The 12,503-nt window shown below is 47.2% G+C and overlaps 1 protein-coding gene across 1 annotated transcript in view; it reads left to right on the plus strand.

Moving 5' to 3' along the window:
- CAMKK1 (calcium/calmodulin dependent protein kinase kinase 1) overlaps window positions 1-12,503 on the plus strand; it is a 39,363-nt gene that overhangs the window by 21,846 nt on the left and 5,014 nt on the right. The window contains exons 9-14 of the mRNA XM_033171917.1: window positions 2,134-2,333; window positions 2,585-2,638; window positions 3,422-3,495; window positions 8,574-8,661; window positions 9,568-9,696; window positions 10,511-10,614. Coding sequence (XP_033027808.1) covers window positions 2,134-2,333; window positions 2,585-2,638; window positions 3,422-3,495; window positions 8,574-8,661; window positions 9,568-9,696; window positions 10,511-10,614 — 649 coding nt within the window. The remainder of the gene's footprint in view (window positions 1-2,133; window positions 2,334-2,584; window positions 2,639-3,421; window positions 3,496-8,573; window positions 8,662-9,567; window positions 9,697-10,510; window positions 10,615-12,503) is intronic.

Below are 12,503 nucleotides of genomic sequence, written 5' to 3' on the forward strand. Positions count from 1 at the left end.
ATATATACATATATATACATATACATACATATGTCAGACATTAAAAAACTTTCCTGAACAGGACTGCCTTCAGATGTTTTCTGAAGTTATGCAATTATTTATCTCCCTGACATCTGACGGGAGGGCGTTTCACAGGGAGAGCACCATCTAATAAATAGTAGTTGTGCAAGTGGATAGCTCAGTTGGTTAGAGCGTGGTGCTGTTAACGCCAAGGTTGCAGGTTTGATCCCTGTATGGGACCTCTGCATATTCCTGCATTGCAGGGGGTTGGACTAGGCGATCCTCAGGGTCCTTTCCAACTCTGATTCTAAGTTTCCGTGACAATGGGAAGTAGCGTTGTTGTTTTTCCCTCCCCGGGGGAACCTTGACAGAAGCGACGACAGGAAAGCATCTTATATACCAAGGATGCGTCTGAGCAAGGAGCTGAACTCTCCTTCATGCTTTTTCCTGCACGTAATGATTACCTGTCACGACTAACTTGGGAGCCCGTTTGTTAGCTGAACCTTTTGCCCAAGCAGCTCTTCGGATTGGCTCCTGCCAGAAGCCATGATTCATCCTGCACTGGGTCTCTGTTGGCTGCCCACTGTGAGCCTAAATGAAGACTGGGTCTCAGTTCCCTCCCCCTCCCCAGTTTCATAAGATGTATGTGCTGGAAGGGGAAGAGTACCCACACGCTAGCTGTCATGCCCTTGGGAAACGCTGCATGGGGGTCTCAGGTGGGTGGGTGGAACAACCCTCCTGTCAGTCATCAAAGTCATCCCTCCCGGAGTCAGGACAATTAAAAACGATAGAATTGGAGATCTGGAAGGGACCCCAAGAGCCATCTAGTCCAACCCCCTGCAGTGCAGAACTCGCAACTAAACTGACAGGTGGCCATCCAACCTCTGCTTGAAAATCTCCACTGACGGAGAGTCGCATCACCTTCTGTCAAACAGCTCTTACTATCAGAAAGTTCTGCCTAATGTTAAGTCGACAGCTCATTTCCCGCAATTTGAAAGGCTGCGTGTTTTGCTATGTTCATGCAACCAAGAGAACGGCAAGAAACAGTTAGCCCAAGAGGCGTAGGAATGCAGACGTTTGCAATGATGGAATTCCTCGAGCATCCGCAAACCAACTGTTTTGATTGATAACATAGCAGGACACCTTTCATAATGAATTCATTTATTTGTTTGACTTAACACACACACACTCCTGCTCACATAGCCCTGTTAACATTCTCCGTGTGTTGGTTGGCAGTTTGCCCTCTTTACCCTGTCCCATTACCCAAACTGGCAGACTGCAAGCTGGGCACTGCAGCAGCGCTGCTGCAGCATTAAAGATGCAGGTCACATCCATGCACCAAAAACTTTTTTTCCTTTTCCTTTTGCTGCAAGGGGATGGTTATATCTACCACGCCGAGAGGTGCAGAGTCTTTGCCTTGAGGCTGAAATTACCTTGATTTATGGCACAGCTGCCCTTGGAATACATTCATTTATACATACATAATTTTATTTCTACGTTGCCTTCCCATAGTTAAAACCATCCTCAAGGCAGCTTATGCAAAAAGGAAATATGTAATTACAAACATAGAAAAGGTAGTCATAAACAATAACTGAAACGTCCAAAATTACACAACCAAATCGAACAATTTCCACATTAAAATAAGGTTTAAAATAAAGACGCAAAACATTAATATCAAAAACAACAACCGAAACAATACAAAAAAAACCTCTAAGCAATACCCCAGTACAAGGACCGTACAGAACAGCAGGACATTCTGAATTCAGTGCAGGTGCTCTAACCACTGAGCTACAGCCCCACCTCCATCTGGAGAGAAGGATCAGATCTCTCTTAGTTATCGGGATCTTTCACTCGCAGCCGTGAACAGAAAGTCTCTCTCATGTATATTGAATTGTGCACAGCAGCAAAAAAAATTGCAAACAGAACCAAAAAAAAAAAAAAAAACCCAGAGAAAAAGTAAACAAAGAATTAAAAATGCAAACCATAAAATGTCACTGGCTGGAGGGACAAAAGTGAATCTCCAAAGGGATAATAAAGAAAGCTATATAAAACTAAAAGGATTATCCACCGGTGAGTTCCATCGTAATTGAGAATAAAGGTTCAATAAAAGTTCTCCTCTCCACCTCTCTTCAGTGCATTACCAGAAGATCATCCACCGGGACATCAAACCTTCCAACTTGCTCTTAGGGGATGACGGGCACGTCAAAATTGCCGACTTTGGAGTGAGCAATCAGTTTGAGGGCAGCGATGCCCAGCTCTCCAGCACTGCTGGGACTCCAGCCTTCATGGCCCCCGAAGCCCTTTCCGAGTCTGGGAAGAGCTTCAGTGGGAAGGTAGGATGCTGTTTATGGGATGCGGACCCCGCTTGGGGAGGGGACCCTAATGAAAACCCAATAAGAGCTGAGCATGCTCATTGGCCACAAAATGCTGACTGGCTGTGGGGTGAGGAGCAATGGGGAAATTGGGAGGAGGTGGAGTATTCTGAGTGGGGGGCGCTTTATACCACAACATTTTGTTGCAGCCCCCGCCCCCCCGCCCCGGGGAGATCTGATTTTTTTTTTTTTAACTGCTTGCTTCTTTTCAGGCACTAGATGTCTGGGCCATGGGGATCACTCTGTTTTGCTTTGTGTATGGAAAGGTAAGATGTCTGTAAGAAGGGTGACGAGTTTTTGTGGTGGTGGTTGGGCCAGGGCCGGTCCTCAGGGATCTGGATCCACAGGGGCAGCAGATTATTATCATTTATTAAAATCGTATGCTGCCCTTCATCACAAGATCTCAGGGTGGTTCACAGAGCGAAAACACAAGGTAAGAACAAAAGTAAATGGTTAAAACAAGAACATCAAAACAATGCCCACTAAACACATTTAACAGGCTGCAGAATATTAATCAGCCAAAGGCTGATTAATGGCTTAAAGTAATTTCTTTCTGGAGCTGTTGTTGTTGATGGTTACTAATTGCCAAATGATTAGATAAAAGAATACTGAGCAAATTATAAAAAGAACATAAATCTCTGGCAGGCACACGATGGAGAAGGAAGGCAGTTCTTAAGTGTGCAACTGAAAAGCATCTTGAATGAAGATGTTCTAAGAATCTCTCTGCAGGAATCATAGGAGCCAATTCCGAGGGGCCGAGGTCCCTTCACACCCCCCCCCCAAATAAAATACTTGAGGGGGCTGGTCCCCCTCGAAGTTGATGACCGTTGCCATTCAAATGGTGCGTGCGCACCACATTTTGTGTCCTACCCCAACCCCCATATTTTAATTCAAGTTGGCACCCCTGGCAGGAATACCCCAGCCTCCTTGCAGAGCTGAGCTCTCATGGTTCCTTGGGATTGGTCATAGAGTTTTAGTCTGTAAGTGCAAACAAGAGGGCTGAAGCAGAGGATTCACAAAAGCATGCACACTTTTGCTCTGTTTTACAGTGTCCTTTCATTGATGAATTTATCCTCGCTCTTCACAACAAGATCAAGAACAAGCCGGTGGATTTCCCGGAAGAGTAAGTAAGCTTTGCAGGTCGCAGTGGAGCACAAGGTTGCTGCAGATGCCTCTGGAATGCCTCTGAGCGCCAGTTCCTGGGAATCCCAAGTGAGGAGAAGGGCTGCTGTTGCCCTCAGGTCTTGCTTGCGGACTTCCCATTGGGGCTTCTGGTTCGCCGCAGTGAGAACAGGATGCTGCACAAGATGTGTCTTTGGCTTGATGCTCTTAACCCACAAGTTTGCATTCTCACTACCTCTCATTGTGGACCAGAGGAGATGGTTTTGCTTCACCTCGCAGCAGCATCGAGCACAGTTGACTGGTATTTTTCTGAGCCCCTGGAAGGAGTGAGACTATGACTCATTGCTCTGGTCATTGTTGACACTTACCAAGTTAGACATTGTTGTCATTTTCCAAGTTAGACATTGCTGACGTTTACCAAGTTAGGCATCGCTGACCTTTAGCAAGTTAGATGGTCCCCTCTAATGAGTGCTGCACCATTTGTTTATCTGTTTTTCTCCTCTCCTCTCCCCTACCTGCACCAGCCACTCTGTATATGTCCTGCCTGACATGAGAGAAATGTCTTTCCCTCCCACAGCAAAGGCTACACCCAGCTCCTCCCATTCCGAGTGGGCAGATATAGCATCCTGGGTTAGTGGTTCTCTGGCACTTTCAATAAGGGCCAAGTCACAGGTCCAAGAGAGAAGACAGGATTGTGGAATTTCCACCCTGGGAAATGTGAGCGGGGCTTGTAGTGGCAGCCAAGGGACAAGAAACCGGGAGCCAGCCTTGGCTTCAAAGATAGATGGAGATGTATAAATAAATGCATGAATAATGAGCCTGAAGATGTGAGCCTGTATATTTACACACACACACACACACACACACACACACACAAGAAAATTCATATATATCAAAATGAAATATTTTAAGAAAAATATCCTGGGTGCACAGATGGTGCATTGGGTCTGTGCATCTGGCTGTTAACCAGGTTGGTGGTTCGAGTCTACCCAGGGATGGCTGCCAGCAGGATTCCTGAATTCCAGATGACTAGTAAGAGCTGTTTGACTGTGGAACGGTCTCCCTCGGGCAGTTGTGGCTTCTCCTTCATGGAGGTTTTTAAGCAGAGGTTGGATGGCCACCTGTCATGGATGCTTTAGCTGAGATTCCTGCATTGCAGGGGGTTGGATCCTTGCGGGGGGGGGGGGTCCCTTCCAACTCTACAATTCCATAATTCCGTGATACTTTAGGAAGCTACCATTGGTCTATCTATCTAGCTCAGTGTTGTCTACTCTGACTGGCAGTGGCTCTCCGGGGTTCGAGACGGGGGTGGGGGAACAGAGGGGGTGGCAGAGAGGGAGAGAAGGGGGGGCAGAGAAAGAAAAGGCAGTGGGAGGCAGATAAAAAAGAGTAGGGAGTGGCAGAGAGAGAGGAGCGGGGCAGAAAGGGGTGACTTCACCCCTTTGGGGGGCTCCGACCTCACCTTCTGACTGACCTTCCTTGCCGTCAACTTGTAGCTCCAGCAGATTCACCCCCCCCCCCCCCCCGGCAAGGAAATGCAGCCCCTAGCAGGAAGAAAAAACAACATTGCCCATCCCCATCTCACAGGTTTCATAGAAAGTTTTGTTGTTCCCCTTCCCAGCCCAGCCCCAAACTTGCGTCTCGAGCAAAGATGCTGCAGCTGTGATTCTCCCAACTCGGTGTTGCAGCAAGGCAAAGGATTCCTGACCTACTTGCATGAATTAATCCTCCGTTCCTAATTGAAATGTAAAGATGATATCATATCGCCGCAGCTTGAAAAGGAATATCGGGGGAAGAATGTGGGTGGGTGGAGAAACAAATGGGGTGAAAGCGGCAAGTGTTTGGAGAGACAGCCCCCTCTTCCTTTAACCCTGGGCTTGTTATCGGTGTTGGATTGTAAATCATGCATTACACGGAGGGACTGAGCATCTTCACTGCCCCCCCTGCCCCCATTAGTGGTCTTAAACTGACTATCTAGGAGATCCTTACAACCAGGCTGAGCCAAGTAACCATGCTGTCCCCATTTTAGCCACCCTTTTTGTATGCTGGGAAGTTGGGGTAGGTTGGTGATTGGGGGAGGGGGGGCGTCAATTCAAAGAAGGGGCGTTGTCCAGCAAAGGTCCCGGTGGTGATGGCCATGTGGCTGCGACTGTCGGCAGCGGGCGGCTGCCCTTTCCTCCCCACCCATCACATAGTGCAGGGTGCACCAGCACCCATGGGGTGTCATTGTGCTTGCCGGGACTTCCAGCATTGCCCGTGAAAGATCTCAGTAAAGCCGCCCTCCGAAACCCGGGAGACTGAACTTGTCTGAGGCCTGGGGCGGGAATCTTGTCCCTGAGACGCCCCACTGAGGCACCGCTGCTTAATTTCTCTGACGCTGCACGCTAGTATGCAGTAGCTCAGGTTCAGATTTTACTATTGAAGCCTTGCAGTGCCGTGGCCATTTCACGCATTATGTCCCCAGTCAGCTGGGAGTCCCCAGGGCATTCTTGGCATGGCAGCGTAAGTCCAGCAGGGCCCTGGCAGGATCCCCCAGCCAGCTTAGCCCTCTGAGTTCTGGGGCAAATGTACCCGGCTTCTCCCCAGCTCTGCCTGGGTCTGGTTGGAGGCAGCAATGCTGAATACCCGTTGCTGGAATTGGCAGGGGAAGAGAGGGCTCTTATGCTGGTGTCTGAGCTTGCGCGTTTCCCACAGGCACCTGGGTGGTCATTGTGAGAACAGTGTTCTTGTCTAGATGGTCCATTGGGCCTGATCCAACAGACCCTTACTTGGTTCTTACCAGGGAAACTTTTTCATCGCTAGGAAGAAGAAGGAGGGAAATCTCAAGTTTCCCTGCCAGTTTCACCATTTCACATGATCCTCTTTCACCTGCCTCCTCCCTCCAAACCATCATATATTTGGAGTTTATTAGTCAGCTCTGCGAGAGACTCTTCACATCTGCCACCTCCGCAAGGGATTAGCTTTTAATGGGCTGGCTGGGCCTCTTCCTCCTAACATCTCCTGCGGCAATAACTCTTCGCTGCCTGGCTTATTTTGACATCCCGGTGACCTGTTCTTTCCATCTCGAAAGGCCTCTCTCCTCATTAGCTTGTGCAGAGAGGCAGGGGAATGGCAGTGTGTTGACTCAGTGTTTAAACTTAAGCCTGTTAATTTGATAAAGCCCGTAAGAGAACCGGGATTGGAGGTGGGAGAGAGTGCAAGGAAGGAGAGTGTCATCAGATTAGTCCTGGCTGCACCACAGACCTCCCAGAGACTCAGTCAGTGCATTGGCTGTTCCATGGGACCGTTTGCAAGCCGAGCATATTCTGCCCTGGCTGCAGAGGCCAAGGAGCTTCTGTTTACTAAAAAAGACCTTGCTATTTTCTGCACTCAGGCGTGGACAGAAGCCAGTCAGTCACAAACCATTTGTTCTGCACTGTTGCTTAGTTCCCCCACTTGGAAGTTCACAGGTTTTTACGCTCCAATGGAGCTGGTGCAATCTGGACAGTTCAAGGGCAGGTTGGTCTAATGTTCTCATTCCTAAAGCATGATTTGTAAGGTAGTTAAATTTTGAAACAGGGTTCAAGATGACCTCAACAGATGGGAGAACTGGGGCCAAAACAAGCAAAATGATTTTCAATAGGGACAAATGTAAGGTTCTGCGCTTAGGCAGGAATAAGCAGCTGCACAAATATAGGATGGGGGACACCTGGATTGCCAGTAGTATATGCGAGAAGGATCTAAGGATTCTTAGTAGACCACAAGCATAAAGTGAGTTAACAGTGTGATGTGGCAGCAAAAAAGAAAAAAATAAGAAAAGCTAATGCAATTCGGACAAAGGTCAGTATAGTTAAAGCTATGGTTTTCCCAGTAGTAATGTACGGAAGTGAGAGCTGGACCATAAAGAAGGCTGATCGCCGAAGAATTGATGCTTTTGAATTATGGTGCTGGAGGAGACTCTTGAGAGTCCCATGGACTGCAAGAAGATCAAACCTATCCATTCTTAAAGAAATCAGCCCAGAGTGCTCACTAGAAGGACAGATCCTGAAGTTGAGGCTCCAGTACTTTGGCCACCTCATGAGAAGAGAAGACTCCCTGGAAAAGACCCTGATGTTGGGAAAGATGGAGGGCACAAGGAGAAGGGGACGACAGAGGATGAGATGGTTGGACAGTGTTCTCGAAGCTACTAACATGAGTTTGGCCAAACTGCAGGAGGCAGTGAAGGATAGGCGTGTCTGGCGTGCTCTGGTCCATGGGGTCACGAAGATTCGGACACGACTGAACAACAACAACAATGCAATTCTGGGCTGCATCAACAGAAGTTTGGTGTCCAGATCAAGGGAATTTATAGTACCGTTCTATTCTGCCTTGGTCTGATCACATCTGGAGTCCTAGGTCCAGTTCTGGGCACTGCAGTTTAAGAAGGATATGACAAGCTGTAATGTGTGCAGAGGAGGGGGAACCAAGATGACCAAAGCTTATGAAGAATGCTTGAGGGAGTTGGGTATGTTTAGCCTGGAGACTGAGAGGTGATATGATAGCTATCTTCAGATATCTGAAGGGCTGTTACATGGAAGATGGAGCAAGCTTGTTTTCTGCTGCTCCAGAGGGGAGGACCTGAACCAACGTCTCTAAAAGTCAAGAAAGGATATTCCGATTAAACATTGAGGAAAACTTTCTTACGGTATGAGCTGTTCAACAATGGAACAGGCTCCCTCGGAAGCTGGTGGACTCTCCTTCCCCGGAGGTTTTTAAACAGAGGTTGGATGGCCACCTGTCAGAGATCCTTTTAGCTGTGGTTCCTGCACTGCAGGGGGTTGGACTAGATGACCCTTGGTGTCCCTCTCCAACTCTACACTAGTGTGCCGCTATGATTCAAAATGAGGCCTAGGTCTCCATCTCTCCCATGTCAGTATGTTTCAAAGAGAGTTTGTTGCTTGTACTGGGTATGTCCATCCCAGTTTCTCCAGTTTTTTGCAGTTTGGAGTTGTTGTTGTTGTTGTTGTTTAACTCATACAAAGTAGTTTGGTGGCTGAACAAAGAGGATTGGCAGCCTGTAGCTTCTGTCCCAACCAAACGCTTTGTTTTTCTTTCTGCCAGGCCTTGGATCAGCGAGGAGTTAAAAGACCTGATCCTGAAGATGCTGGAAAAGAACCCTGAAACGAGGATAACGGTCCCCGAAATTAAGGTAAGTGGGATATGAACTTTAATAGGAACACAGGAAGCTGCCATATATGTATACTCATCCCTCCAGCTCAGTATTGTCTGCACTGACTGGCAGTCAGGGGCGTAGCAAGATAAACTGGTACCCGGGAGCAAAAAAAAAAATGTCACCCCCCCCCCCCAGGCCAAAGTCGGGCTCAGGGTGGCTAACAGCAGATACATAACATTGGTATAAAATCAAACAATAATTAAATTACCTCCTAAAAACATCTCAAAATGAAGTTAAAGTCTAATTAGATGGCTTTCCACAGGGTTAAGGTTGGGAACAGTAAGTGCTCTCTGAACTGAAATTTCAGCCTTCGTGACATAGGAAAAAAGCCAAGTGAACAGCTATTTTGGTGGAGGAGGGTCAAGATATTACCGATATGCATGGAATTTAATATATAGCTATATAATCCCTAGTATAGTAAGATAAGACCTTCAGAGCAGGCATTAAAAAAAAATCAAAATAAATTTTCAAATAATTTTTTCCCCCAAAAAATTGTTCCTTGATAATTTGTCACCCCCTCCATTATGGAACCCAGGGCGGCCCGCCCCCTCTTGCTATGCCCCTGCTGGCAGTAGCTTTCCAGGGTTTCAGGCAGGGTTTTCCCATCCGTTCCTGGAGATGCCAGGGTTTAAACCTGGAACCTCCCTGGCTTTCGCAGTCTTGCAATTTTGCCACCTCTGGGCTGTTAAGTTTCAGTGTTTGTCTCGTTTACACGTTAAGTTTTATTAGAGTTGCCCCACCAAGCTGTGCCTGTCCTCAGCCAGCCCCACCTGCCTGTGCCCTCCAACACCTAGCTGCCACCCCTCAGGATTTGCCACCTCACTCTGCCTCGTGCTAGGGCTGGCCCTGGCCTGATAGCCTTTGCACGTGTCTTCCCTGCAGCTGCACCCTTGGGTGACAAAGTTCGGAGAGGATCCTCTGCCTCTCGAGGAGGAGCATTGCACAATTGTGGAGGTCACCGAGGAGGAAGTGAAGAACTCCGTCAAAACAATCCCGAGTTTGCCTGCTGTGGTGCGTACCGCTGCCGTCGCGACAATCCCGTTGTGCAGGGTTTAAAAGCCTCCATCCCTCTGCATTGTGTGGTTGAGGGTACAGAACTGGGTGCTTGGCTAATGGCCGCTGTGGGTGCTCTTTGTCCAAAGTTGCATTGCAACACACCACGTTAAGCTGTGGAGTGGAAGGAGGCTGGATCCTGTTTTCCCCAGCAGAAGGAGATGAATGCTTTAGGATTTGACTGGGCAGCTGGTTCAGAAGGTCAAGAGCTACAGTATGGACAGTAGCCTTGTCTGTGTTTTTTCGCTTGCTTCTTTTCTGCCCTAAAATGCCTGCTCAACCTGTATGTTACAAGCAACTTATCAGGCGAATCTGACATAATAGGAATGCTTATATTGGAGGCCTCACTGCCTCCTGTGGAAGAGAGGTCCATAGTTTAACAGCGTGCTTTCTTCTATCTGCCCTGAATCTTTTTTTTTTTTAATCTTTTTTTTATTAAAGCATGAAACAAAGAAAGAAAAGACAGTATACAGAAATATATATCAAATGTCGAGCATTTTTAAATCTTTGAACATTTAGCTTTATTGGTTGTCCATGAGCTCTAGTGTTATTGGAGAGCGAGAAAAACTTTCTGAACAGGCTGCATTTGCGAAACAAAAAAACATACAATGACATTTTTTATTTTTTAAAAAAAAGAAAGGCTGCAATCACAGTCTTGAGGTTGAAAGTTTGGAAACGGTTTCTAGAAATAGATGAGGGGCATGTGTTCTTCTTCTCTGTGATCCATCTGCAACCCTGATTTCTTTTCTTCTCCTTATCCCCTTCCCTAAAGATTTTGGTGAAAGCCATGCTGAGGAAACGATCTTTCAGCAACCCATTTGAGGCCCAGGCCAGGCGAGAAGAGAGATCTATGTCGGCTCCTGGAGACTTATTAATGTATGTACCTCTTTTTCTAGCGTTTTCCTGCAACAGGGTAGGGGAGCCACACCACAAAGGGTTCCATACCCTGGATCTATGGAGATCTGGGAGGAAGTGACACGCTCAGGGGCAATCACGTTACACGCCACCACAATCTCTGAGCAGTGAGAGACTCCGGGGGGTGCCTGCCCTTTCCCAGGGTTCAGTTTCCTTGAAATGAAGGTCAGTGGAGACTGTGGTGTCATTAGGATATATGGTTTTATTTGCACATAGATACAGCCATAGCACAAGATGGACATGCTCACAGCATTGATACTCCAACAGATCCTGTTTCTCCATCAGTCACAGATTTGGATCCAGCACAGAGCAAGTCTGTCTCTGTGTCTCCATCTTCCAGCCAGCTTCCAGCTCAGCTCACCCACATTGCTCTGGCCATGGTTCTCTTACATAGCTGCTAGGTGAGGTGGGTGGAGACAAGACCCACCCATTAGCCTGGAGGGCACCATCGCTTAGTTGCAGCTCTTGCAACCTGTTGTATTCTTTTGGGGTGCTGATGAGGACACTTCAGTGGCCAGCTAAGGTCATTGTTTTAAACTTTTCTGACCTGTTCAGCAAAACCTCCTCTCTGAGATTCTTCGGCACAGGGACCCAAGAACTGCAAGGGGTCTCTGGGTATCATCCAGACTGACCCCACAAACCCACAAGGGGAAGAATTATTTGAAGGCAGGAGATCCGCTGAGAGCTGAGGAGGAGCTGGAAGGGCCCTCGTGCAGTTGCACTGTTCATGGTGCTCATTTGCATAGTGCGTGAATATTCAAAACCAATTGCAAAAGCGAAAGTCTCATTTTTAGGAAACAGAAAAGTGGCACCCTAAAAGTTGCATTTTTAAATCATTTTTAAATCCCCAGCTTGTAATTCTGCAATAATGTTTCCAGTGTTCATATTTCTCTAAAAGTAAATTAAGGGCCAAAGAATAAGGCAATTAAAAAAGCTTTGAAATTGCATAGTCGGCCCTTGATTTACTCTTAGAGAAATAGTAATTGGTGTATTCCTCCCCCTCGCAGCAGCACCCCCCCCCCCCGAATTATATATTGATTCTGTGACCATCAGGATTAATGTTTAATCATTTTGCATGGCAACTTCGGACAGCCGGCTTCACTTTTCGACACCCAGTTCCAAATTGCGGCAAACTGAAATAGATTTTCTCTTTTTCAAGGAGACAGAAATAGCAAAACAAATTGCAAGCTTTCTCTTGGGGAAGGGTGAGATGAAGGTGGGAGACAGAAGCTTTCTGTTCTGATTTGCGTATTCTGGACATTAAGGTTTTATCTGTGGGCAGAGAAGGAATAACGCCTTTGCACAGAGAATGCTGAAACGATAAAACCGAACCAATTATCAGTGGCTGAGGCTAATCTTTCGCCCTGTATGGTTTTCTCCACAGGGTGTGCAGAGGTGAAAGGAAAATAGTAATTAATTATGTGGTTAAAATAGAAACTGGTACAGTTTTATAGTACACCCTATACTATGTAGAATATACTGCAATACTGCAATTACTAAAAACTACAAATACACATTCACAACACACATTTGAAGCCTGATGAAAACACTTCAGACAACCATGGCTGCTAACCCCCCCCCCAAAAAAAAGAATTCTGGGAGCTGTAGTTTGTTGAGGGTGGCTGAGAGTCGTTAGGGGACCCCTATTCCCCTCTCAGGGCTATGATTCCCAGAGTGGTTTCACCATCCAGCCCTTTCCCCAGGGAATTCTGGGAATTGTAGCTCTGTGAGAGGAATAGGGGGTCTCCTCCAGCTCCCAGCATTCTTTTGGGGGAAGCCGTGGCTGTTTAAAGTGGTATCATAGTTTCCTGTCCTACGGGTCCAAAAGCAGAGCAGGGGGGAAGGGTGGA

Source organism: Lacerta agilis, chromosome 15, assembly GCF_009819535.1.
Source record: "Lacerta agilis isolate rLacAgi1 chromosome 15, rLacAgi1.pri, whole genome shotgun sequence".
NCBI classification, from domain to species: domain Eukaryota; kingdom Metazoa; phylum Chordata; class Lepidosauria; order Squamata; family Lacertidae; genus Lacerta; species Lacerta agilis.